This window comes from Podarcis tiliguerta, assembly GCF_965153285.1.
Source record: "Podarcis tiliguerta genome assembly, chromosome: 13".
Lineage (NCBI taxonomy): Eukaryota > Metazoa > Chordata > Lepidosauria > Squamata > Lacertidae > Podarcis > Podarcis tiliguerta.
This window is the reverse complement of record NC_139546.1, coordinates 27,458,863-27,481,512: the sequence shown is the minus strand read 5'-3', so window position 1 is coordinate 27,481,512 and position 22,650 is coordinate 27,458,863. Positions and strand designations below refer to the sequence as shown.

The window sequence follows — 22,650 nt, the reverse complement described above, 5'->3', positions numbered from 1 at the left end:
AAAACCTGGGGCTGGACAAATCTCCGAAAGGAAAAAAAACCCTGGGGATACCTCACTTAATCTCTATTCTACAACCCACAGCAACCTCCCTGCCTCTTACAATCTAACTCAGAGTCCCTACTGAACGCTTGCACACTTGCAATGCCAGATTGAGACACTGGAATATGAAAAGATGGAAAGGAATTCAGCGCCCTTGCGTTCTCTGTTCACAGGTCATTTCTAACAAAGATCGCCATGGCAGAGGTGCGGCTGCGCTGGGAATTATAGTTTTTCAGTGCAGAAGAAATTGCACAACCTTTCTGGGCAAAACTCCGAAGGAATAGGTTGGCATGTAGAATTAAGTGGAAGAAATCACACACAACCTTGTGCCTGGGCAAACTCCGAAGGGCTAGGGCTGGTGTTGAGAACAGAAAGAGGACAGAAAGGAGAAGGCAATTTTTTCAAGAGTTAAAGTGAGGAAAGAAGTAAGGATTTGAGAAGTATAGGTTTGCTGTGGTTTGCAGAATCCCACCCTACTACCCATTTTTCCTACTCATACTCACTTCGCAAGCGCTGTCCTGGTGATCCTGGGATCTCTTGACTGGTTGTTTAAGGCCGGCCTGATCAGGCGTTGCTTCCTCTGGTTAGCCCCGCTGAACCTCCAGTTATTTCCAGACCCTGGGATCGATGGAGGACTGGTTATTCCTCCTGGCAAACTGCCTGGTGCGCGCTGGATAACCATTCCTTCCTCGCTTCCAGAATCCGGGTAACCAAAAGTCCCTTCGTGCGTGGTCGCCATCTGTTGTAAATAAAAATATGCCCTTTTCCCTTATGGGGTATCCAAGAGCCCATATAGAGTCCTTACATAGGTTCCCTATTGGTAGGAGAAAATAACAGAGGCCAACCAGAGAATATTGAGAAGCAAAGCAGCTAGTAAGCTTGATCTTTATTGATCTGTTGCAACAGGGTACTCCCCTCACACGCAGGAGAGGAAGAGGACCCCCCAGAATTGCTGTGCCAGAGCTTATAAAGACTTTTGAAAATCCCATTCTCTAGATCAGGACCACCCCCAGAAACATTATGCATACATCACAGAAGGGGTGTAACCTAAGACCACCCCTCAGGTACATGCATACATCACAGGAATTTAAATGTTGTTTTTCTCCTCTCACCTCTACTATCTCCTGTCTAGCAAGTTACTTGATTGGATTGTCTGGGGTGCCTGACCATTCTTTTGTAGTGCTAAAATACTTATTTCCTGGGCCAGGTCACACCTTATTCAAACAGACATATCTTGTGAGGAAAGAAGACAATGGGGAGGCTTTTCCACAGAGAAAGGATTTGGTCAGTTTAGGAATCAAAATGGTTCCAGGTTGGTCTTCCTGTGTTGATTTATATATGTGCAGTTATGAATATTACCACATATCTAATACCATAAAATTCCTATCACAACATTTTAGAGTGAATGAAGTAATACACTTGACTAATGAGTGAAGGACTCCTTAAGACCATTAAGCCCAGCATCAAAATTACTGCACCGTTGTTTATGGTTTTGGGGGATTTGAATTCTTCCTTTTCTACTCCAAGATGTGCCCTGAAGGAATGAAATCCCTAAAGTTGCTCACGTGTATTTGCATGCACAACAGGGAGGGCCACCACTAAGAAAGCTTGTCTGGCTGCCGCTGTGCACCAGTGATAGGATGGCAAAATAAAAATGTGCCAGAATAATAAATCTTTGTTTGCTCAGAGTTTGCTAGAAACCTCTAGATGTTTCTTTTCCTTGACCAAAGTGTCCCGAGAGATCTCACTTCTCACTCTGGTTTCTCTTGTTTGCCAGAGGGATCTAAGAAAGAGGCAAAGCAAGTTACCCAGTGTTCTGTGAGTAAGAGAAGTCTTTGCATTTTTCCTCCAGAACTATCAGAGGACTTGGAAGAAAGGCTGAGATTTCTCAGAGGGAGGTTTGTTTGCTTAAGGGGGGGGTGCTTCCCTTGTGTAAGCAGACAAGGCTCCAGCCCACTCCCATGTTCCCACCAGAGGACATCTGGGCAGAGGAATCCTCCTCACTCCTGGAGAAGGCGAAAAAACAAAGCAGATAGGTTCCATTATTTGTCTTATTCCAGCACCAGAATAAGATGTACATACTCACATAACAAGGCCGATCAAACTTAAGGAAAACTTTGGATAAACTGAGGGTTACTCTAAGGGCTAGGCAAAATCATAGCTAAAAGCAGTTTGAAATCAAATAAATAGCTTAGACACCCCTTGGCACATACTTAAAAGTATGCTTAGGCCAAACCATTAAATAAAGAGCTGATGCAGAAAAATAAGAGGTTTTTAGCATCGCAGTCTGAAAAATGTCTAAGAAAACAGAACCAAGGAGGGGGAGAGACATTGTTTTCTTTTCAAAGAAATGAATAGGGCAGAAGTTACCACCACAGGAAGACTTGATTTAAGAAAACTAAGAAAAGGCACTCTCATATCTGAACAGATTTATTGGGCAGAGCTTTCGGCAGATGAAGAAAAGACAAAGAACTGAACCCATATGTGAACCTGGATTTGGGCCAAGACACTATCGGAAATCACCTGTCCTAAAAGTTCATTACATATAAAAACCAGTAACTTTGCATATATTGTTTATTCTTTTGTATGCAGTAATCATAACTTAATAAACTTTAACATTATCTTAATTTGCTTGTTCAGCTTGCAGGTGGAACTCCTGTGGAATCAAGAAGCACACATCTTCACAAGCAGTAGGATCCCTGAAGGAAGGTACTGGGGCACATTTTAGGCTTATTTCACCACAAATTCCTACATCATCTTGTCCACATCACAATTCAAAGAAACCCCGATCTCTTCCAGAAGCCCTCCTCTTTGCACCGGAAGAAGTGGAAGTAGGTAGGAGTAGAATGCATAGGCTGCCTGACAGACCAAGCAGCCGAGTGCAAAACAAACCCCTCCAAAACCGCCATTATGAAGCAGAGGTTCTCCTGTTAATTAGTGTTTAATTGGACTGAAGTACAGGCACATGCTAGAAGTGAGATCACAAACTCTGGAACGGAAACAACTGCAAGGACTTTAAGATTTGAATTTGACATAAAACTTCATTTGGTGCAAAAGACGGTGTGGGGGGAGGGGAGCCTATGGTTTATTTAAAGTTTTCTTCTCTACATTTATGATTTGGCAACCTTCCTCTGAATGTTTAGTTCAAATTATATTTGTACACGTGAGATATGGAATATAACATTAAACTGAACTTTGTGAGTTAATAAAAGGGGGGAAAGCTCTATTTTGCAAAGGTTTTTGATGGAAAATTAGAGCTGGCCCTTCCCCTTTATTATTTAGTGAGTGAACTAAATGACACTAAGAGGACTTGGAATTTAATTGGAAGTATAAATGCTCATTTATCTTCAGTATAGAAAGGAAGGATGAAAGAAATCTGCGAACTTGCCAAGGAACTGATAGGGTTCATTACTGAGTCATCTGCAGTTCGACAGACCTCTCTTCTTCCCAGGCTGAGAGGGGAAATGGTGAAAACAGGTTATTTATTGGGACACAGTGATTTTTGCAGCTGTTAAAGTTGCAAAATGACCGAGCAAGGGAGAAATTTCTGGAACAATGGGATATCAGCTTCTCCCAAGGCATGATGGATAACAGCAACAACTGGGGAAAAGAAAAACATATTTGAACAATTGGTATTGTTATAATGAGGCTATTATTGAATTGTACTTGGAAACTAATAAAAGTATTTTAAAAAGAAGAGTTTACAGGAAACAAATAATAATAATAAACCAAACAGCTTACCATAAACACTTGGCTATGTTGATGTTACAGAATGAGGTTAGATGGAGGGAAACAAAACACATTCCCCATCCCAAGAAGTTCAAGGCCAGAGACAAGCCTTTAAAGAAGCCTTTGCTAATCTGATGTCCTCCACTAGCCCAAGATGTAGTCCAAAACATCTGGAGGGGACCAGATTGGCCAAAGCAGATTCAAAGGTTCTCCAAGTCCAATGCCAGAGAATTTTTTTTTTTTTAATCGTGCCACTTTTCTGGAACAAGGAGGCCTAAAGAAGCTTATAACATTTAAAAAAAAAAAACCATAAAACTATTGTAAAACAGTGCCTCTCCCAGCCTAATTCAGACAAATGACCAGGAAGGATACCCCACAGTCAGTGGTATGAATAGGTCCAGGAAAACTAACAGCTAGCACCCCTTCTCCTCCCAGGTGACTGAGGCTGTTTCCAATCCAATATCCAGGCCTGAAACTAAACTGAAAGGATCAAAATAATCAACTTCATTTAAGACTGCTTGGAACTGAGAAGCCATGACAAATACCTGGACACCTTCATTTAGTGCTAGAGGGAAATGACCTAAATATACTTGGGGTATGCAGATACTATCAAGAACTGGGAATATAAGCATGGGTCAAGAAAAAGCACATAGCATGTAACTTCGGTTTACTTTCACTAACGTGGAGGAAACAATTATCACATGAATTATGTTCTAGAACAATGACCATATAGTACTGGCTCAACAGTGTTGAGTAGCAAGCTTTTGGAGTGCAAACACTCTTCTTAGGGACATCAACAGCAAACATGCTGCTTTTAATTAACCCATTTAGATATGTTTCTGACCCCATTGCAGTGTACTCCTCCTATGCATGCTTTCCTAGATGTTCTCTCACCAACTTTGACTGAAGTCTCACATGCTGTTTTTTTGTGGGCGTACCCCATATTCAACTCAGGGAATTCATGTCCGCTCCACAGCACGCAAGCTTTCCCCCTTGTAACGAGGCACCTTAAGTACTGTATGCATAAAACAAAAAGTTACGCTTCCAACATCTGTTACAATTCCATTCCTCTCCCTCCCACAAATCCTTGAGGATAAGGAGACAGAAATTCCTTATGGGAATGCTCAACGCAACCAGGGCGGGCCTGGAAAAGGCGGGAATGGCGAGGAGGGGAGAGATAAGGACCCGTCGCTTCCCCCCACCTCAAAAAAAAAGCAGACCAGCAGCTGCACTTCTCGCGATACGCGTCGCTGCCCCCCTCGTCGGAATGCACGTGGCCACGCCTCCCTCGCTGCACCTCCGCCGCCGCCATACACGCATCCTCCTCCTTCTCCACAACGTCCCTTCCTCCACTCCCCCTCGCCTCCTCCTGCTCACGACCCCCACCCCAAAATATGCTCTCTCTTTTTAAATTGAGCGGGGAACGTGTACAAAACAAGGCATTCCTCTCTCATGCACCTTTTTCCCCCACGTCTCCTCCTCCATTTTTTTTACTCCCATTTATACCAGCACGCCTGACGCGCCCCCCCCCCGCGCGCACTCTCCCAAGGCCACTTCTTGCAAATATATTTATATAAAAATCGACCTAGCGAGCACGAGGATAAAACAAGGACGTTCCCTCCCACACCAAAGGGGATGGGATAGGAAGCCAGCGTCTTTTGCACCCGCCTCCCATTCCGTCGCAAGCTTCCTCCGCCTCGACCCCTGCCAGGAGGGGCTCCTCACCCGCCGCCCGTTTCTTCCTCGCCAGCCTCACCTTGGCCATCCTTGTTGTTGCCGCCGGCTGCTGCAGCGGCGGCGGCGGCGGGCTCGACCTTCATGCACTCCTTGCAGACGGTGTGGAGGCAAGGCAGGAGGCGCGGGTCCCGCTCGGAGCGCAGCCTCTCCCGGCATACGCCGCATTTCTCCAGCAGGTCGATGCCTTCCACGTTGAGCGGGGCGGCGGCGGCGGCGGTGGAAGAGCGCTGCTTGTCCCCAGCGGCGCCGCCTCCGCCAGCAGCTTCCGCAGGGGCAGGGGCCGTCGCAGGAGCAGACATTGCACCGAGAGGAGGAGCAGCAGGAGCAGGAGAAGCAGCAGCAGCCGCACACACGCGCCCGCGCGCTTAGAAGCTGGGCCTCGTGGGAGGCTGGCGGGAGGGGGGCGCGGCGCTGGCGGCCTCGAGAGGGAGACGCTCCGCCACCCGCTGGGGCCCTGCCTGTTCCCCGCACGCGCTGCGAGAGAGAGAGAAAGACAAGGGGAGCGGCGCGCGCAGCGAGCACAGAGAGACAGACAAGAGGCCTGGCTCCGTTACAGCTCGCTCTTGCCTTCGCTCTCTCTCCCTCCTTCCTCCTCCTCCTGAAGCTCCGCCCACTCGGCCGAGTGAACGACGGGTAGTTTTCAGGAGTTGGGGGGGGGAGGCAGGGATAGAAGCCCCGTTACGCGCGCCTTCCAGGCCTCTTTTTTTTTTCAGGAGGCGGAGCTAGGCATCTTCCAAGGCCAATCGGAATATTTGATCGATGCTCAAAACCGGCCAACTGGTAAACTGCCCGCCCTCTTCCCGCCTCCTCCAAGAAACAAGGAGGGAATAAATAGCCGTCCAATCAAAATCCGGTACGCTTCACAATTGTACACCCCCCTCCTCCACCCCGCGGACCTCAGCTTCCCCGGTCTGTTTTATTGGAGCGAATAAATCAAGGCTTGGAATGCTGTTGACTCAGGCCCCGCCCTCTCCCTGAGCAGGGCGGGCGAAGGGAGATTTAAGAGGCTGAAACCATGGCAACCGTGAAGTCTCTGGAGCTGGTTGGGAGAGGCGGGAATGGGCTTTGGATTGACATGGGAAGAGCCAGTTGCGAAGAAGCAAAGTCTGGGAGCAGCCAGTCCTTTTTGTTCCGCCTCCCCGCCCCTTTGCTTAACCGAATCCCTTTCATCCTCCATGTTGAAGCCCGAACAGAGGATACCCTTTAAAGCATTAAATGGCTGAAGCGAAGCAAGCAGGTCAGGGTAATTCTGGAGTAGCTGCTTCGGAGTGACTCCAAAGTGACACCGATAACACACACCCCAACCCCTTCACAGTCCAATGAACGGGGTAATTTATTTTTCAAGGATAATGGGGAGTAACTCCGGATTCATAAATGTCTCCTAAAGCACTAGCCAGTCCCTGCCACCACTAACGGCTGGGAAGTATTGCTACACACATCACGCCCTAACACTGTATGCTTGAAGCCAGCAACATTTTTTTCTTTAAAAAATAAATTTGCAGCACCTTAAAACCTAGCATGGGCGTGGCCAGGATGGGGGGGGAAGAACCTCAGTTAGCTATGTATTTTTATTGATTTTTATTGATTATGGGGGCAGCTGCCCCTCCCTTCCCCCCTTCCCATGAAGCCTAGTAAATATATTGTGGTAGTTAATGGCATAAACGTCCGTATAGTTAAAGCCATGTTTTTCCCAGTAGTGATGTATGAAAGTGAGAGCTGGACCATCCAGAAGGCCGATCACCGAAGAATTGATGCTTTTGAATTATGGTGCTGGAGAGTCCCATGGACTGCAAGAAGATCAAACCTCTCCATTCTTAAGGAAATCAGCCCTGAGTGCTCACTGGAAGGACAGATCATGAAGTTGAGGCCACCTTATGAGAAGAGAAGACTCCCTGGAAAACACCCTGATGTTGGGAAAGATGGAAGGCTCAAGGAGAAGGGGACGACAGAGGACGAGATGGTTGGACAGTGTTTTCGAAGCTACAGACATGAGCCTGACCAAACTGCGGGAGGCAGTGGAAGACAGGAGTGCCTGGCGTGCTCTGGTCCATGGGGTCACGAAGAGTCGGACACGACTAAACAACAACAATGGCATAAGCCTTCAAGACTAGAACTCACTTTATTAGATATATGAAATAAAGATAACACTTTGTGTGTCTCATTATGGGGATTCTGGTGACTGGAAGCTTGGTCACAATCTTTTTATTTTTATTTTTGGTAGTTTGCCATCTCAGCTATTGCTTATGAAGACTAGGCCAACATTAATTTGAGCCACCTAGGTTCCACATTAAGGTGGCCACTTATCTAACACCAAAAATGTGCAAATGCACTGCCAGCAAAAAAGAGATTTGCATAAAATTTGCTTATGCTGATTTATATACATAGATTAAAAAAGGGGGGGGGGGAGACCATAGTGGCAGGCTCGGATCAAGTGACCTGTGTGCCTCCTTTGTTGGCTGCCCAGTTGCTAAATTCTGATGGCCAATTTCAAGCTCTTTACTGTCCTTAATTGGTTTTTTAATCTTTAAACTGGGTTTGGACCAGATAGCCTTTCAAGTAAAGGACACATTCCAATACATTGTTTTATCTTTTATTCGTTTTCGTTAAGAGTACCTAACCTGTTTAATACATTTGCAGTATATCCTGCTTTTCCTCCAAGAAGAGTACATGGTTTTCCATGTTTCCGTTTTATGATCACAGCCACTCTGTTGTGGCTAGGGCAAACCAGTCGGATGGGTGGGGTACAAATAATGAAATAATAATTATTATTGTAAAGTATGCAAAACTAACAGATAATGACTGACCCCCAAGTAACCCCATTGGCTGAATGGGGGGCTTTGAATCTGAGTCTCCCGGTACTACTTTGTAACTAGTCTGGTTACTCCAATATTCCTTCAAATACAATACTGTACCATCCTCACATGATGATCCTATTCCAGGTTCCAGTATCAAAGACACACACCATGAGAGTCCCAGCAATATTCCTACAGCTACTCATCTTTTCCCCACACAGATTTGTCAAAATCCAAGCTTGAGCCTCTCTCTAAAATAATTTAGCAGCTATCTGTTTTGAGGGGCATGTATAAACCTGAGGAGGATCACGGCATTTGTGTTTAACTGATTCAGACATCATAAAATACAACTACCGCTGCATTTCATTTCCCGGTCATTACTCTTCCCAAGTAATTACTCGGTAAGTCTGCAACCCTATGCCCATTCACATAGGAATTAGCCTCAATGAACTAAAGGGGACTTACTCCTGAGTAGACATGCCTTGGATTCTGCTGCCAAAATTTTGAAAACATACAATGGAGTCTGAAGTGGACCCCCCCCCCCCCCCATGGACAATGACTCTCAAGTACATACTTTCTTACACATTCATTCACAGCCCCAGTGCTTTAGTGGCTCCATTGATCTCTCATCAGTGAATAACAATGAAGGATTTCCCAAGTTTTATTTATTACATTTATTCCCTGATTTATCCTACTTAACCTTTACATTTTTTTGGATAGCCTTTAGAAGAAGCCTGCATTGACTTTCCAGGCAAGACATAATAGGTCGTTTAGATGCTAATACACTGAAACAGAGCAATCAGGAACAACTGACTATTAGCTTGCACTTTTCTCTTTTCCATAGAAACACTGTCACCCTGCCTTTTCACTCCATTGTTAAACTCTTTGAAAATACTTCCTGGTAAGTTGCATGGTGTGGGAAAATTGGAGAAAGGTTTTTCTGTCTTCTAATACTAGGTTAGAACCTGGGTCATGCAATGAATGTTTGATGATTCAGGACAGGTAAAAGGAAGTAATTCTTTGCACACTACATAGTTAAGCTGTGGAATTTGCTCCCGGAAGAGGTAGTAATGGTAGAGAACTTGAATGGCTTTAAAATTCATATAATATAATGCTATCAATTGCTATTAGTCAGGATGACTGTGTACCATGTCCACTGTTGAAGGCAGTATGTCTCTGAATACCAGCTGTGAGAACAGGATGCTGGACTTGATAGAGCTTTGGTCTGATCCAGCAGGGCTTTTTATCTCCTTTTCTTCCTACTTTCCCCTCTACCAAGTATTTTGCCAAGTTAGTTCATCTGTCTGTCTGTCTGTCTGTCTGTCTGTCTGTTCTCTATGCATTCATACACCTATTGATATATCACCCACCCAACTTGGCACAATGGTTCTCAAAATGGAGGAGTTAGTTTCTGCCTACTTTTAGAAACTAGGTGCCATTCTGAATCAGAATAATGGACCAAATCATTCCAAACTGCATCAATTTGGGCACTTCTGAAGATATTGTCACCCAATTTGCTGTGACAGTTCCCAAGATTGAGGAGTGGGATTTGGTTTATGAAAGACCAAACAGTTACAAACACTACTGATTTGGACACTTTTGAAGATATCATTGCTCAATTTGTTGTGATGCTTCCCAGGATGGAGATGGGTTTTGGTCTGTGTTTGGAAATTGCCATGCCCCTTTTGAATCAAGATGGCAGACAAAACCATTCCAAACTGCACCTCTGAAGATATCACCACCCAAGTTGGCATGATGGTTCCTAAGATAGAGGGTAACATTTTGGTCTATATTTGGATATCATGGGATGCTATTTTGAATAAAGATAGTGGGCTGAACCTTTCAAAATTGCAGTGATTTTAATCAAATTTGGCAGTAAACTAAAATGGCTGTGCACCAAATTTGGATCTGAGCTTCAACCAATTTGGGTTGAGACAGCTACAAATCACCCTAAGTCAGGTTGCCTGGAGTAATCCAGGTCTGTCAAGGGGGGAGAAGGTGAGACAGGCAGCTTCTACCAGCATGGGGCTGTTTTCAAGAGGGCTTTCAAACAACCCCACACAGCAGTTTGGCTGTGTGTGTCTACTCCCAGCAAAGAAACACACACACAGTCAAACTGAACAGGACTGAACCACCTAGTCACTAATACAGTGTGACTACTGCACTGGACCACCACTGCAGGTCAGTTAGTTGGTCTCTCACCATCGGTTATGGCCCCCATGGCAATGACTAAGGCACAAGTCAGTTTCAGAAGATGGGAGGGAAAGTGAGCTGGGTCCAGGTCAGGCGGATGCTTCCCACAATGTGGTGGTGGTGGTAGCAGCAGCGATGATGGCAGCCAGATAAGCAGTGGCCAGGGAGTTGGAGAAGGCGATGCTGGCAGTGGTAGTGATCAGAGTGGATGTGCCTGAGGCCTGAACCACAAGTCAGGACACATGGGCAACAATGTGGAGGGTGGGAGGGCACAGAGGGGAAAGCAGGCAGGTATGAGCATGTGCATCAGCAGTGCAGGAGCCTCCCACCAATACTGCAGTCCTTTTGGCTGCAGGGGTCTGCTTTGCCATAGTGCTCACTACAGGGAACATGTTAACAGAACAACACCCAGCAGATTGAACCCTTCTGCTCTCTGCAGAGTGGTGGGGAGGCGGGGTGGGGTGGGGAGGAGATGCAGCATCTCCTTCCTTTGCCCCCCTCCTCATCATATCATGTTTTTAAAATCCTAATTAAACACGAGGCCTGCCCCCAAATTGATTTGTCGCTGGTCAGGTGTTCCCTAGTTGTGGGAGGGTGGGCATGCATAGCACTAAGAACTAAGAAAATATAGTATTCATTTATAAATCCCAGTATTTATTAGCTTGTTAGAATTCCCAAGCAATGCTGGGCTCTTCCAGCTAGTATTCAATAAAAGAGCAAGTGAAAGAATTTTATTGCTAGATTGGGAATGTGTGTTGTTTGGCTATTTTCTTTTAAATATGCACTGGTATATACTCCAGCATAGTCTCCAAAGGTGGGGAGGGGGACTGAAGCTTCATAAAATGCTGGTGCAGTAGTTTTCTCATTTGAGTGCTATGAAAATACAGTATATTGCAATCACTAAAGGTTTTGTGTACACTTCCTATTAGTAATATATCTTTGTTTATTTGTGGGGAGAACAAGGAGGGAATGAGAGAGCTAGTTAGGAGCCGCACCGCGAGTCTTCAAAAGCACCTCACTGTTGTCTGCCCTTCTCCCATATTTAAGTTTCAAACTGCATCATGTACCTTCAGACCATGAGATACAGAGTTATCTGAAAAGTAATCATACACAAAATGACTAGAAATAACAGATAAAAAAAACCAAAGATAAGCAGACAATGGCCTGGCTCCTAGCTGAAGGGGGAGGGAGTTGCATAGGCCATATGAGAAATGGAAAACTGGACATATAGGACAATTTCAGGGACAGGACAAATTCCATCTGTGTGGATTTCTGACAGAGAAGAAATTTTAATTTATAGGCTATAGATACTTATAACTCAGAAATTCCAGAAACGCAGCCAACCATGCCCTTACTCCAGTCTGGTTTGTTGCTGAAGCTGAAAGGGAACTAAATCAATGTTACAGATAATATCTCTGGGGCCCTGCTGCTCACTCCCTGAGCTCTAGGAGTGAAGCTTCAAAGCAGTTTTAGAACACTCCTGAAGTGCATTGGTCAGTGGAGGAACAGAGACTCGTCCTCCCTTCTCACAGTCTTATCAACCCTGCCATAAACTAGAACAAAGGGAGTATTGGAGAAGGACAAGCATAAATCTCTTGGTGGGGGAGCAGTCTGCAGGGCGGATCAAGGAAAGGAGCAGTGTTTTGCCTGGAGGCAGAAGGGGCACAAAGGAGGCTACCAAAAGGATAAGCTTAGGCTTTCGTAAATGTATTATAGTGTAAAATTGGAAGCTATCAAGCACCTCCCCTTTTCCAAATCGGAGCCGAGCCAGTATTTAAAACTGTTGCTAAAGCCGAACTGTGCGCATCAAACGATTTAATAAGACTATGCACCTTACTGCGCTCAAAGTGCTTCACATAAGGATGCTGCGACCACGCCGTGCATTTAAAGCACACGCACGAGTCCCGGGAACCGCAGTTTATCCCGCACAGAGCTATAACTTCCAGCACCCTGAACGACCTACGTTTCCCAGGATTATTTGCGGGGGAGGGGGAAAATGCGCTTTAAATATACGGTGTGTGCGCGCACCACCAACACCACTGCCCTTCACGCACGGCAGCAAATCTTGCAAATCGGTGCTGAATGCGACCTCTGCATTCGGAACGGGTTTTCTTTTTTAAACGGAAAGAAATAAATCTGCCTCTCGGGTCTGTGGAAACGAGCGGCGAGAGCTTGCCGTCGTGCCTTTTCCCTCTGCGCTTGCTGCTGTTTCCCAACCCAACCGGACGAACTCTCTACCTCGTCGGCTGGAGGAGGGTTAAAACCATCGAGCCGGAGCTGCTGCTGCCGCCGCCGCCGCGCGAAGCGAAGGGTGGGGGACAGGATGCAGCGAGGGGTCCTTTCCTGTGCCCGGACCCGCCGCTGCCCACCCACCCACACACGCTGCGAGGGTGACTGGTTCCCTCCCAGGGCCCGAGGTCCGGACGCGTCTGCCGAAGGGCGCGCGAATCCCCCCCTCCGGGATCCCTGCGCGGGGGCTGCATCGGTGAGAGCGCCTTGGACGGAGAGGAGGGCGGAGCCCACGATGCGGAGCCGGGGAGGGCGGCGCGCGCCCCCTGCGCCGGAGGGCGCTTCCCGCCTCCCAGTTCCGTGCCCCACATTCCCCCCGTTTTTCTGTCTTTCCTTATTGCCCCCGGTTTTTTTGCAGCAGGGAGCTTCTTTCCTCCCTCCTCGCTTTCTGCCTTTAATTGTCTTCCTCCCATTCGCTCCGTTTCCGCGACTAAGCGCGGCCCAACCTCGGGTGGGATTTTCGTTGTGGGTTATTCTTTTTTTTTAATTATTTTATTTTGCTGCAGATTGAAGGCGGTCATTCTGTAACTACTTACCGGGGGGAGAGGGGAAGCCCCATTGAGACCTATCGGATTTGTGCGATTTATCTTGTAATGAAAAAAAAAAAAAAGGGCTGTGTGGGTGCGGCTTTCTAATGATGTATCTGAGGTGTTATAGGAATGCTTGGCTTGCTCTCTTTGTATATACATACATACATATTCACACACATACACAGTGATATTTTTCTAGGGGGAAAAGGTGCCCAAGCTCACTGTGAGCTTCTCCCTTATTCTCTTAGAATGGCAATGGCGCCCACCTGAGAGGTGCCAGAGCTGAGGTCCTGTGAGCTCAGGTTAAAAAAAACCCTGCACATACACACCCACACAGATTCAAGAACCATTGTTTTGTTTTTCTGAGTAGCATTTAAGATTTAACGTAGGGCGTAAGCTACGTGGGGCAGGGAGCTAAATACACATTCACTATTAAACATCACAACATAGTGTGCAAGTTTTCCGGGACTCTTCACCAGGCCTGAAGGGTAAGCGAAACAATGAGTGGGGAAGGAAAAGGTGGCTGTGGAGTAGTGTCAAAGCCACTGTGTCTGAACTGGCCGTGGTTTTAAGATGGAATTCTGATTCTATCTCAGTAGATTCTCCATGTAAGCTGGTTTGGGAGCCGATCTTACCTGAAAAGTATAATTTGACATTTAAAAAAAACACAATTTCTTTGGAAGTGTGTTATTAAGAAGCAAGCCTAAACGCCCTGGATCTAAAGGTACAATGTGTGCAATGCACATCAATAGTGCAGTAATAAAACTTGTGAAATGCTACTTTTTATCTACTACATTTCCCCAAAAGTACATGAGCCCCTGTTTTAAAAAAAAATGTATGTGGGGGTGAAGGTGGCGAGTGCAGCAGGTGAAAAGTATTCATAAACTTTGTTGACCTACATTACGTTGTCTCTCTTTCCCATCCTATTGCTCAGCTTTGGCCACAACTCATATATGTTCCTTCTCTCTCTCTCTCTCTCTCTTTTCTTTTTCTCTGTTTCTCGAGCAGGTGGTGTGGGCAAAGGTCCAAAAACTATTAGTCAAGAGAAGGCTGAGAAGGTGAGAAGTGGTTGAAAGAAGGCTTATAAAGAAAGAAAAAAGCCTAGCTATCAAAACGGCTTACTGCGGCAGAAGCCCCGAGATAGGCCAGGCCTATTGCTCTGGGCTGGCAGGAGGTCTGTTCAACCACTGCTGGCCAGGCCAGGCCGAGGTGAGGTGTGCTGAGGCAGGAGCTTCCTTTTCCTACGGAGGAACTTTCCCCGGACCGCCGCCACTACCACCACCACCACCACCAACACCAGCCGCTGGCATGGGGGAGAAATCTCACACGTGCCCCTACTGCGGGAAAGGCTTCCGGCGCAATTCGCACCTGACCCGACACATGGCTACCCATTCTGGGCTCCAGCGACCCTTGGGCGGGAAGCGCCTCGGGCAGCAGGTGCCGGAAGAGGACCGGCCATTCAGCTGCAGCTACTGTGGGAAAAGCTTTGCCAAGAGCGCCCACCTGGCACGGCACCAGGAGACCCATTCGGGGGAGAGGCCCTACAAGTGCACCTACTGCGGGAAGGCCTTTGGGCGCAACTCCCACCTCACCCGGCACCACAGCACGCACACCGGGGAGCGCCCGTACGAGTGCGGGGTTTGCGGCAAAGCTTTCACGCGCAGCGCCCACGTCACCCGACACCAGGGCACGCACACCGGGGAGAGGCCTTTCCGCTGCACGCGCTGCGGCAAGCGCTTCACCCGCAGCGCACACCTCCAGCGCCACCAAGGCATCCACAGCGGGGACAAGCCCTTCTCCTGCGGCGACTGCGGGAAGGGCTTCACCCGCAACGCCCACCTGGAGCGCCACCGTGCCACGCATTCGGGGGAGAAACCTTTCAAGTGTGCCAGCTGCGGGAAAGGGTTTGGGGCAGCCTCCCACCTTGTAAGGCACCAGAGAACACATAAAGTTTAGTCAGCTGGGTTGGTCCTATATCCATCCAAACGGGGGGTGAGAAATGGCCAGTATTGGACATACGTTTGTCTTTATGTCAGGATGGCTCTCCCCCCCCCCCCTTCCCCCGTCTTTTCTCCATGCTATAAAATAACCTGAGTGTTTAGCTGCTGTGATTTGAGAGAGAATTGGGCATAACAAATTCAGCAGTGGTTGGTCCCTGGTCTGCACAAAGACCGAAGCAATGTGGATTTCACACACTCAGTTCATTTGCAGACCTAATGACGATAATTTTAAATGCTGGAACTGCAGGTTGTTCTGCTACTTCTTTCAGAGCAGGAAGGACAGTGTCAAATCTTCCCGACGCCATCTGTATGTGGGGGTGGGTGTTTTTCCTTCTCTTCAGTATGGCAAATGAAGGCCACCCTTTTTAAATTTCCACTTGGCTATCAAGAAATATGCTGTGCGTCAAAAGTAAGAAACTCTGAACGAACGCTTAGACTTGAGGTGTTTGCACACCTCCCCCTTGCACACCTCCAGCATCTCAACGGATGTGTGAGCATGTAAACATTATGGCAATCTGGAGTTAAAAAAAAGCATCATTCTGGTGATTCACTTGGAATGAAGTTAGAGTAACTCTTCCACCCTCCTTTCCCTCAGCTTTTCATTTCAGCCATGGTGGCCAAGAAAAAGCAGTTTATATCATACTTGCATCTGCCCACAGTACCCAGGAAATGACACCAGGAACACTGGGCCTGACCTTTGAGCATTTCAGTATCCTTCAGCTGGGGGCAAAGGCTATTGGTTTGCTTCTGAACCAATTCTCAAAAGTTGTCTGTATCTCTTCCATGGCACTTGGCAGTGTGTGCATCTAGTTTTGCAGTATTTTTATCTTGCGAGTGGGATCTGCAACAAAATGTTACAGTGCTTTTGCCTGCCAGCCATGCCTCTTTTCAGAGTACTCCATCCTGTTCCCCATCTCCCAGTTTTCTGTCCCATTGCCCCACCTGACAGATACTCGGTGTTCTGTGGCCACCGAGCATGCTCTGTTCTCATTTGGGTTTGTCTCTCCTCTGCCCTTCAGAAGGGCTGTAGCTCAGTGGTACAGCATCTGCCTTGTATGCATAGGATCCCAGGTGCAATCTGGCATCTCCTGGTAAGGCTGAATCTCCTATCTGGAACGGTTTTCTTCTCCTTGGACAAGACTATAGTTCTGCTGATACATTTCACAGCGTAACTCTGTTGTAGTTGAGAGATAGGGTAAAAAACTAACCTTAAATTAGTTGGATTTTTTAATGTCGCTACTTGTGCTTTTTTAAATGGAGGAGGAAGTTATAGATGATAGTGTCAGCTGTCTACACACAAAATAGTTAGCTGATTTTCCTCTATAGAAGACATTTAAGGGGACATTTGGTGATTCTTTAGGAAGTCGGTTATCTTGCTGCTCTGAAACATATGGGAAGAGATGCGGAGGCACCAAACTTCTTAATTGGAGTCCCTGAAACTTTCTCTGCTTAAGCCTGCGCTCCTAGGAAATACTGTCTTGCTTGTCTCCCAGTTTGCTGTCTGTGGCTCTTAACTAATCTAATGTGAAGGTCCTGGGCACTCGGGCTCTTCAGAGGCATAGCACAAGGGCACAGCCATGGTCTTGTATCAGGGCCCCCCTAAGACATGGATTCCCACATGTGGCTGCCTTGAGTTATGTGGCCCTTGGCCTCTGCATGTGTCATTTTTGATGTGGCCTCTTTGGAATCCAGGATGATGAAGCAGTGCAGAAGTACAACAAGCATGGAGCAAAACGTCTCATTAGAAAGGTTTGAGTTTATGAACACACACAAAAGAAATAAATTGAAACTCAACGGAGGGAGGAAATAGGAGCCAAGGAGCGACAGCAACCTGCCAACTCTCCATTTGTTCGGCTAAGAGCAAAAATTCTTTATAACACCTTTACTAGTTTGCCTAATGACAGGTCTAAATCTTTGAAGCCCGTGTTGGTCATAACAAATGGAACTGCCAGCAAGATGCAGGCAGAGCCTCTTTTGTTTTCGCTCTGCTTTTTCTGAACTCTTTCTAAATACAAAATGGGAGAAACAGCATCTGTACATCAGAATCTCAATGGCCAACTTGATGTAGCGCAACAAAAACCACAAGAATCGTTGGAAAGAATATTAAGGTTGATTGGTCAAAACTGCAGCTGTTTCATACTTCTATGTCAACTCTTATTTTATTCTGCTTCCTATGAATTTGAAACCGAACTAAGCCTGACATTGGTTTCTCTCTGAGTGCTCAAACAGTGGAAATACTGAAATGGTGAACCTTTATTTGTCTGCACAGTACAGACTCATGGTGGTTGGCTTTTTTTGTTTGGGATTCCCAAGACCCTGCAATTGCTAGAGAAATACTTGGAATGTTCTGCTGTGCCCTAAATGATGGTTGCAACCTTTTAATTGCCTTAGGGGTTTATCTCCCCAAAGTCAGGCTTTTGCCTTTCTGAATGGGGATATCCCTGGTAATTGCCACACAACACACTTGAGACTGGCATAGCTTTCCCTTCCTCTTGGGTGGTCAGTTTGTGTGGCGTTCCTTCCACTAGGGCCGAGGCTCCTGATTCTGATTTGAGCCTTAATGCTTCAAGGGAGGAGCACAAGCTAAGTCAGTTCGCTTTGGGGCCAGAGGTAGAGTTTTCAGGTCTGCTCCCTCATACATCACAACCAGAAGGCAGCTTTTCCTGGAAGCGAAACTGCTTCCTTCTCACACCTAGGCTTAAACACGTCCTCCTCCTGACTATCAATAAGCTTTCAGATGTGTGGAGTGGGGGAAGACAGTTTTCTAAGAATATGTCAACTCTGACCCATGGCTTAAATATCTGGACCTACACACACCCATACCCATTCTAGAAGTGTGTAGTTATAGCTGTTGCCCATGGGGCTGTGAGATCAACAAAATGTGGAGCCACAGCCAATGACAGGCAGAGCCAAGTAATTCCAGTTCCCATCTTTCTCCCTGCTGACTTGGGCAAGGACAACACAGAGACTAAGGATTGCTGATAGACGGTGTAACCCCCCCCCCCCCATACAGTGGTAAGAAAGAAGGCAGGGAGGACTGGCTGAGGGCAGACTTGAGACGGGTAGGGCAGTGCCCTGTTCACCGTAATGGGCCAGCCTCCATTCCCAAGTGTGGAGGTTCTGCCACACAACAGTTAAAGAAAAGAATAATATTGGTTGACTCCAGACTCTTGGGCTGCAATCTGCCATATTCTTATCTTGCAGAAAGTCCCATTGAACATAGAGGAATAGTATTTGATAGGATGGTGCTCTTGGTCATGCTGTTGGCTCATTGAAATCATTAAGACAAGTTGGTTGTGACTGTATTAAGTCCCACCGGTTCCAGCAAAACTAAAAGTGTTAAGTTATTTAAGCTGGATGCAGCCCATTGATTCATTCTGCTAAACCCCTGTCAACCAGAGAGGTCAACTCTCCACTGCCAATAAAACCCCACAAACCTATGGGTGTTTGCACGTATCCTCATAAACAGCAGGAGTTTGCTTAAGCGGTAAAGTCAGCGCACAAACACTAAAGTGAACAAGTCATTTCGTTGCCAATCCATTGTACAAGAGAGTACAGAGGGGAAATGATTGTGGTACTGTTTGCGATCGTAAGTGCAAATGCATGGAAAATTCTGAAGGCAGAATTCAGCCATTATTTGGAGAGTGGAAGATCTGTAGAGCATAAAGAGGTCTCTAAAGAAGAGCCATCCTCTCAGGGCCTGATTCTAATCCTACCATCCAAGAAAGAGGACTCCTCATGAGTCAGGTAGTAGGGAACTGGTTTGTGTTTCTTGTTGCAGACCTCAGCTGCCTGATCTTGGAAGGAAGGAATATGCTGATTCTGCTGGATTTATGCTGGAGAAAAAAGTATTTTTGATCTTGCACTTGATTGGTCACTTTCATTAGACATTTTGCATGCATATACCCTGTGTCTGCTGTGGACTCATGTACAACTATGACTGGTAGATTCTGGGGGAGCAGGAAAGGGTCTCATTTCCCATGTGAGGGGTGCACTCCAGATAGAAGGATGCCAAAGGCCTATTGATTTCAGTGCGACTTCAGAGCCTGAAGTCACTGCGCTGCACCCATAATGTTGTTGTGTTATGCCTGGTCTATGACTTTGCTAATGACAGTTTCTTTAAAAAAACAAAATCCTCCCAACAGCTTGTATATAGATATTTTTTCAAGTTGTGCAGCAGTATTGTAGAACTATCATTGCTGGTGGTACACTTTTAATTCCCCCCCTCCCCCGTACAATTGTGGACTTTGGTGAAATCAGTCATTTCTGTAGTAGCAGTACTTGGAGAAAAGCAGAAATTGGCTCGTAGTGGCCAGACCAGCCCTGCTGCCATAGATGTGATGTTATGGATTACCATTCTCTCTCCCATCCCCAACCTGGAAAGTGTTTCTTCTTTATTTATTTTAATTATAATTTTTTTGGATGTAACATCAAGCAGTTATAATTGCACACCTTCCAGTGCATTTTCCCATCACTTTCCTTACTGCTAAAAAGTGGCTCTCCTTTTTTAAGTGTCATGAACAAGAGCTCTAAATCCACTATTAATTGCTCCACCTGAACTTGCTAGCATCTGATTGAATTCCATGTGCAAAATAGCAGCGGTCCAGGAACCTTCCCCTGCCTGCCCCCCAGTCTCATTCTTTGTGTCAGGCTTTTCCAACCAGACGTTTTGAAAGTGGGTACTTCAAGAACGGTGTCTAGATGCCAGGGTTTAGGGCCTCTTAAAAGTGTGCATTGGAACTCCTTGGCTCATAGCCTCTGCCAACCTGGTGTTCTCCAGATGTTTCAAACTATGGCTCTGCTGGCTGGAGCTGACGAGAGCTATATAGTCCAACACATCTAAAAGGCGCCAGGTTGTCAAAGGCTGGTTCAGTCGTTGGGCTTGGGTTGGTGTGCGGTCAACCTTTAGTTGACATTTGTTAAAACTCTTACCCACAAGAGAGCAGATGTCCACCCGCTTGTGGACATCGAGTGAAGCTGAATGTTGGAAGATTCGGGACAGATAAAAGAAAGTACTTCTCCACGCAGTGCATCGTTAAACTATGGAACTCACCCCCACAAGGCAGTGATGGGCACCAGATTGCTTCAAAAGAGGACTAGACAAATCCATGGAGGAGGGGGCAATCAATGGCTACTAGCCATGATGGCTGTGCTTTGTCTCCACAGTTGGAGGCAGCAATAATTCTGAAAACCAGTTGCCAGAAACCAAAGCTGGGGGGAGTGCTCTTGTGCTCAATTCCTGCCTACAGGTTTCCCACAGGCGTCTTGTTGGCTGCTGTGACAACAGTACAGGACTAGATGGGCCATTGGCCTGATCCGGCAGGCTCTTCTTAGGTTCTTGTGTTCTTAAGGGTGTTCCTGAGAGCAGCTGAGTCTTCTGAACTCGTTTATGAGCATCAGCACCACTTCTGTGGGGTGGCAGAAGGGACAAAGTGCATTTTGGGTGGTGGGAACATGGTTCCACATGTTAAGATTTGTGAAAGAAAAACAATGGCATATTTCACTTTCATGCTTCCGTCCTGTTTTTCCCTGGAGTAAATGTCCCATGCCCCCCTCACGCGATTGCAATCCTATTAGTTTTGATAGAGTTAACTTTCAAGTAAGCATGCATTAGAATTGTGGCCTTCTTTTAATTCCTAGTTTATGATTTAGTTATATTGTTTAGGTGTTGTCTGGCAAAAGTGTATGTGGTGGGTTTTTTTTTCTTCCTCCTTACTAGTGAATAACAGAAAGCCTTTTCCATTTCACAGGAGGCTCCGGCAAAGAGCAAGCTATTCGTTTGCGGGAGGGGCATAGCTTGCTCCCCATCTTCCCACTCTGGTGCCACCTATGGAGCCAGTTCTGGGGTATTTGTTTTACTCTGGCTCAGTTCAGTGTTTGTGAGCTCTGCGTTTTAGGCTTTTTGAGGACTGGGGGTGGGGGGTTTAGGTTTCCTTTGCTTTAGAATTGTTTGTGGGCAGGGATGTTTTGGATTATTTGGTCTGTACTTTCTATGATTTTTATTACTGCCAATGGGTATGCCTTAACAAAACAATTGTAAATGCCATCGCAGCAGTATCGTAGCCAAACTTAAGCCTGGGTTTCCCGCTCCTATGAAATGCCCACCACAACTTCCTACTTTCCCTGGTATTGCCCATGGTATCTTAATCTATTTCCCTATCGTACTAACAGTGTCTGTCTCTTCACTGTATGAAATAAACACTTTTCCTGATTCCAAGATGCCTTGTTGACATCATCCTAAGTAGCTAGGACACTTTTTTGGGGGGTGTAATAACCTGACACGGCTAGGAGACTTACCTGGACATTTGAGTGCGTGCAAAACTCAGCGAGCTGTCTATTGCTGTGTCAACGTGCAAAAATACACTCCTATGCTAGAGCAGGGGGTAGGCAGAAGGTAGGTTGGGATGTGCCGGTAGATCTTTGGGTGATTTGCAGAAGATGAGTCCCAGCCGTTTTGCCTTCACTGTTCCTAAGTGCTTAGCTTTGGAGCATACAGAACAACTTGTGCTTGGCATTCTTCCCACACAAGAGTCAGGGTTTCGTAGTGGCCACAGGTCTGGTCTAGAACCATGGGAGACCAGAGTTTAATCCCCACTTGGCCATGAAGCTCACTGGGCAACCTTGGGCCAGTCACCAACTCTTAGCCTAACCTACCTCTCAATGTTGTTGTCAGGATAAAATAGGAGGAGGGAGAATGGTGTACACCGGTTGGAGCTCCTTGGAGGAAGTGTGGACTATAAATGTAATAGTAAAGAGAAATAAAGAAATCCTGTCTGCCTTCTACCATGGAACCCAAGGCTGTGTATATGTGGTTCTCAGTCTACTCCTCCCAACTGATCAGGCACAGACCTGCTTAGTTTCATCAAGGTGGTGCCCCCCTGTGTCTTCGGACTCTACTCTAGAACCACATTAAACACAGTGTGTCATTTGACCCTCAGGGGTGTCAGGAAAGGGCAACAATTTGTTGTGTTTACTTGCGGATTGATTGATTCAACAAATTTTATATATGGTTTGATTGTAACAAAATCTCTAAGCAGCTTACAAGAAATATTAAAATTATCAATAAAAACAGTTTAAAACAAGTGATTAGAAAGCATTAAAACTAGTGGTCAGCAAAAAGAAAGAAAGAAAAACCCATTAAAATACATCAACATCTACATGTCTGGATAGACTTGCCTAAACAAAAATGTTTTAAGCAGATGCCAGAAAGAACACAACGTTGGTGTCTGTCTGCTGTCAGTGTAAACCATTTTGCAACCAAAGCTACAGAAATGATGTGGAATGAGACAAAATACAGAATCTAGGAACTAAAAGCAATCAAACCAGGTCTACAAGTGTATA

General features: G+C 46.3%; 1 protein-coding gene and 1 long non-coding RNA gene across 7 annotated transcripts in view; one reads left to right on the top strand and one right to left on the bottom strand.

Annotated features, from left to right (window-relative positions):
• Positions 1-6,475, bottom strand: part of TRIM28 (tripartite motif containing 28) — a 36,341-nt gene extending 29,866 nt beyond the window's left edge. For 3 of the 6 annotated variants that reach the window (XM_083411077.1, XM_083411078.1, XM_083411081.1), the window contains exon 1: positions 5,525-6,417. In XM_083411077.1, the coding sequence (XP_083267203.1) occupies positions 5,525-5,804 (280 nt within the window). In that variant the 5' untranslated portion in view covers positions 5,805-6,417. Of the gene's footprint in view, positions 1-4,662; positions 4,978-5,524 lie in introns of those variants that run through there. The other 3 variants (XM_083411079.1, XM_083411082.1, XM_083411080.1) reach the window with 3 other exon arrangements.
• Positions 6,476-12,781: 6,306 nt separating this feature from the next.
• On the top strand, positions 12,782-21,526 carry LOC310663450. The gene is made up of 2 exons (XR_014504491.1): positions 12,782-12,975; positions 14,318-21,526. It is a non-coding gene; the product is annotated as an uncharacterized lncRNA (long non-coding RNA).
• Positions 21,527-22,650: the final 1,124 nt, after the last annotated feature.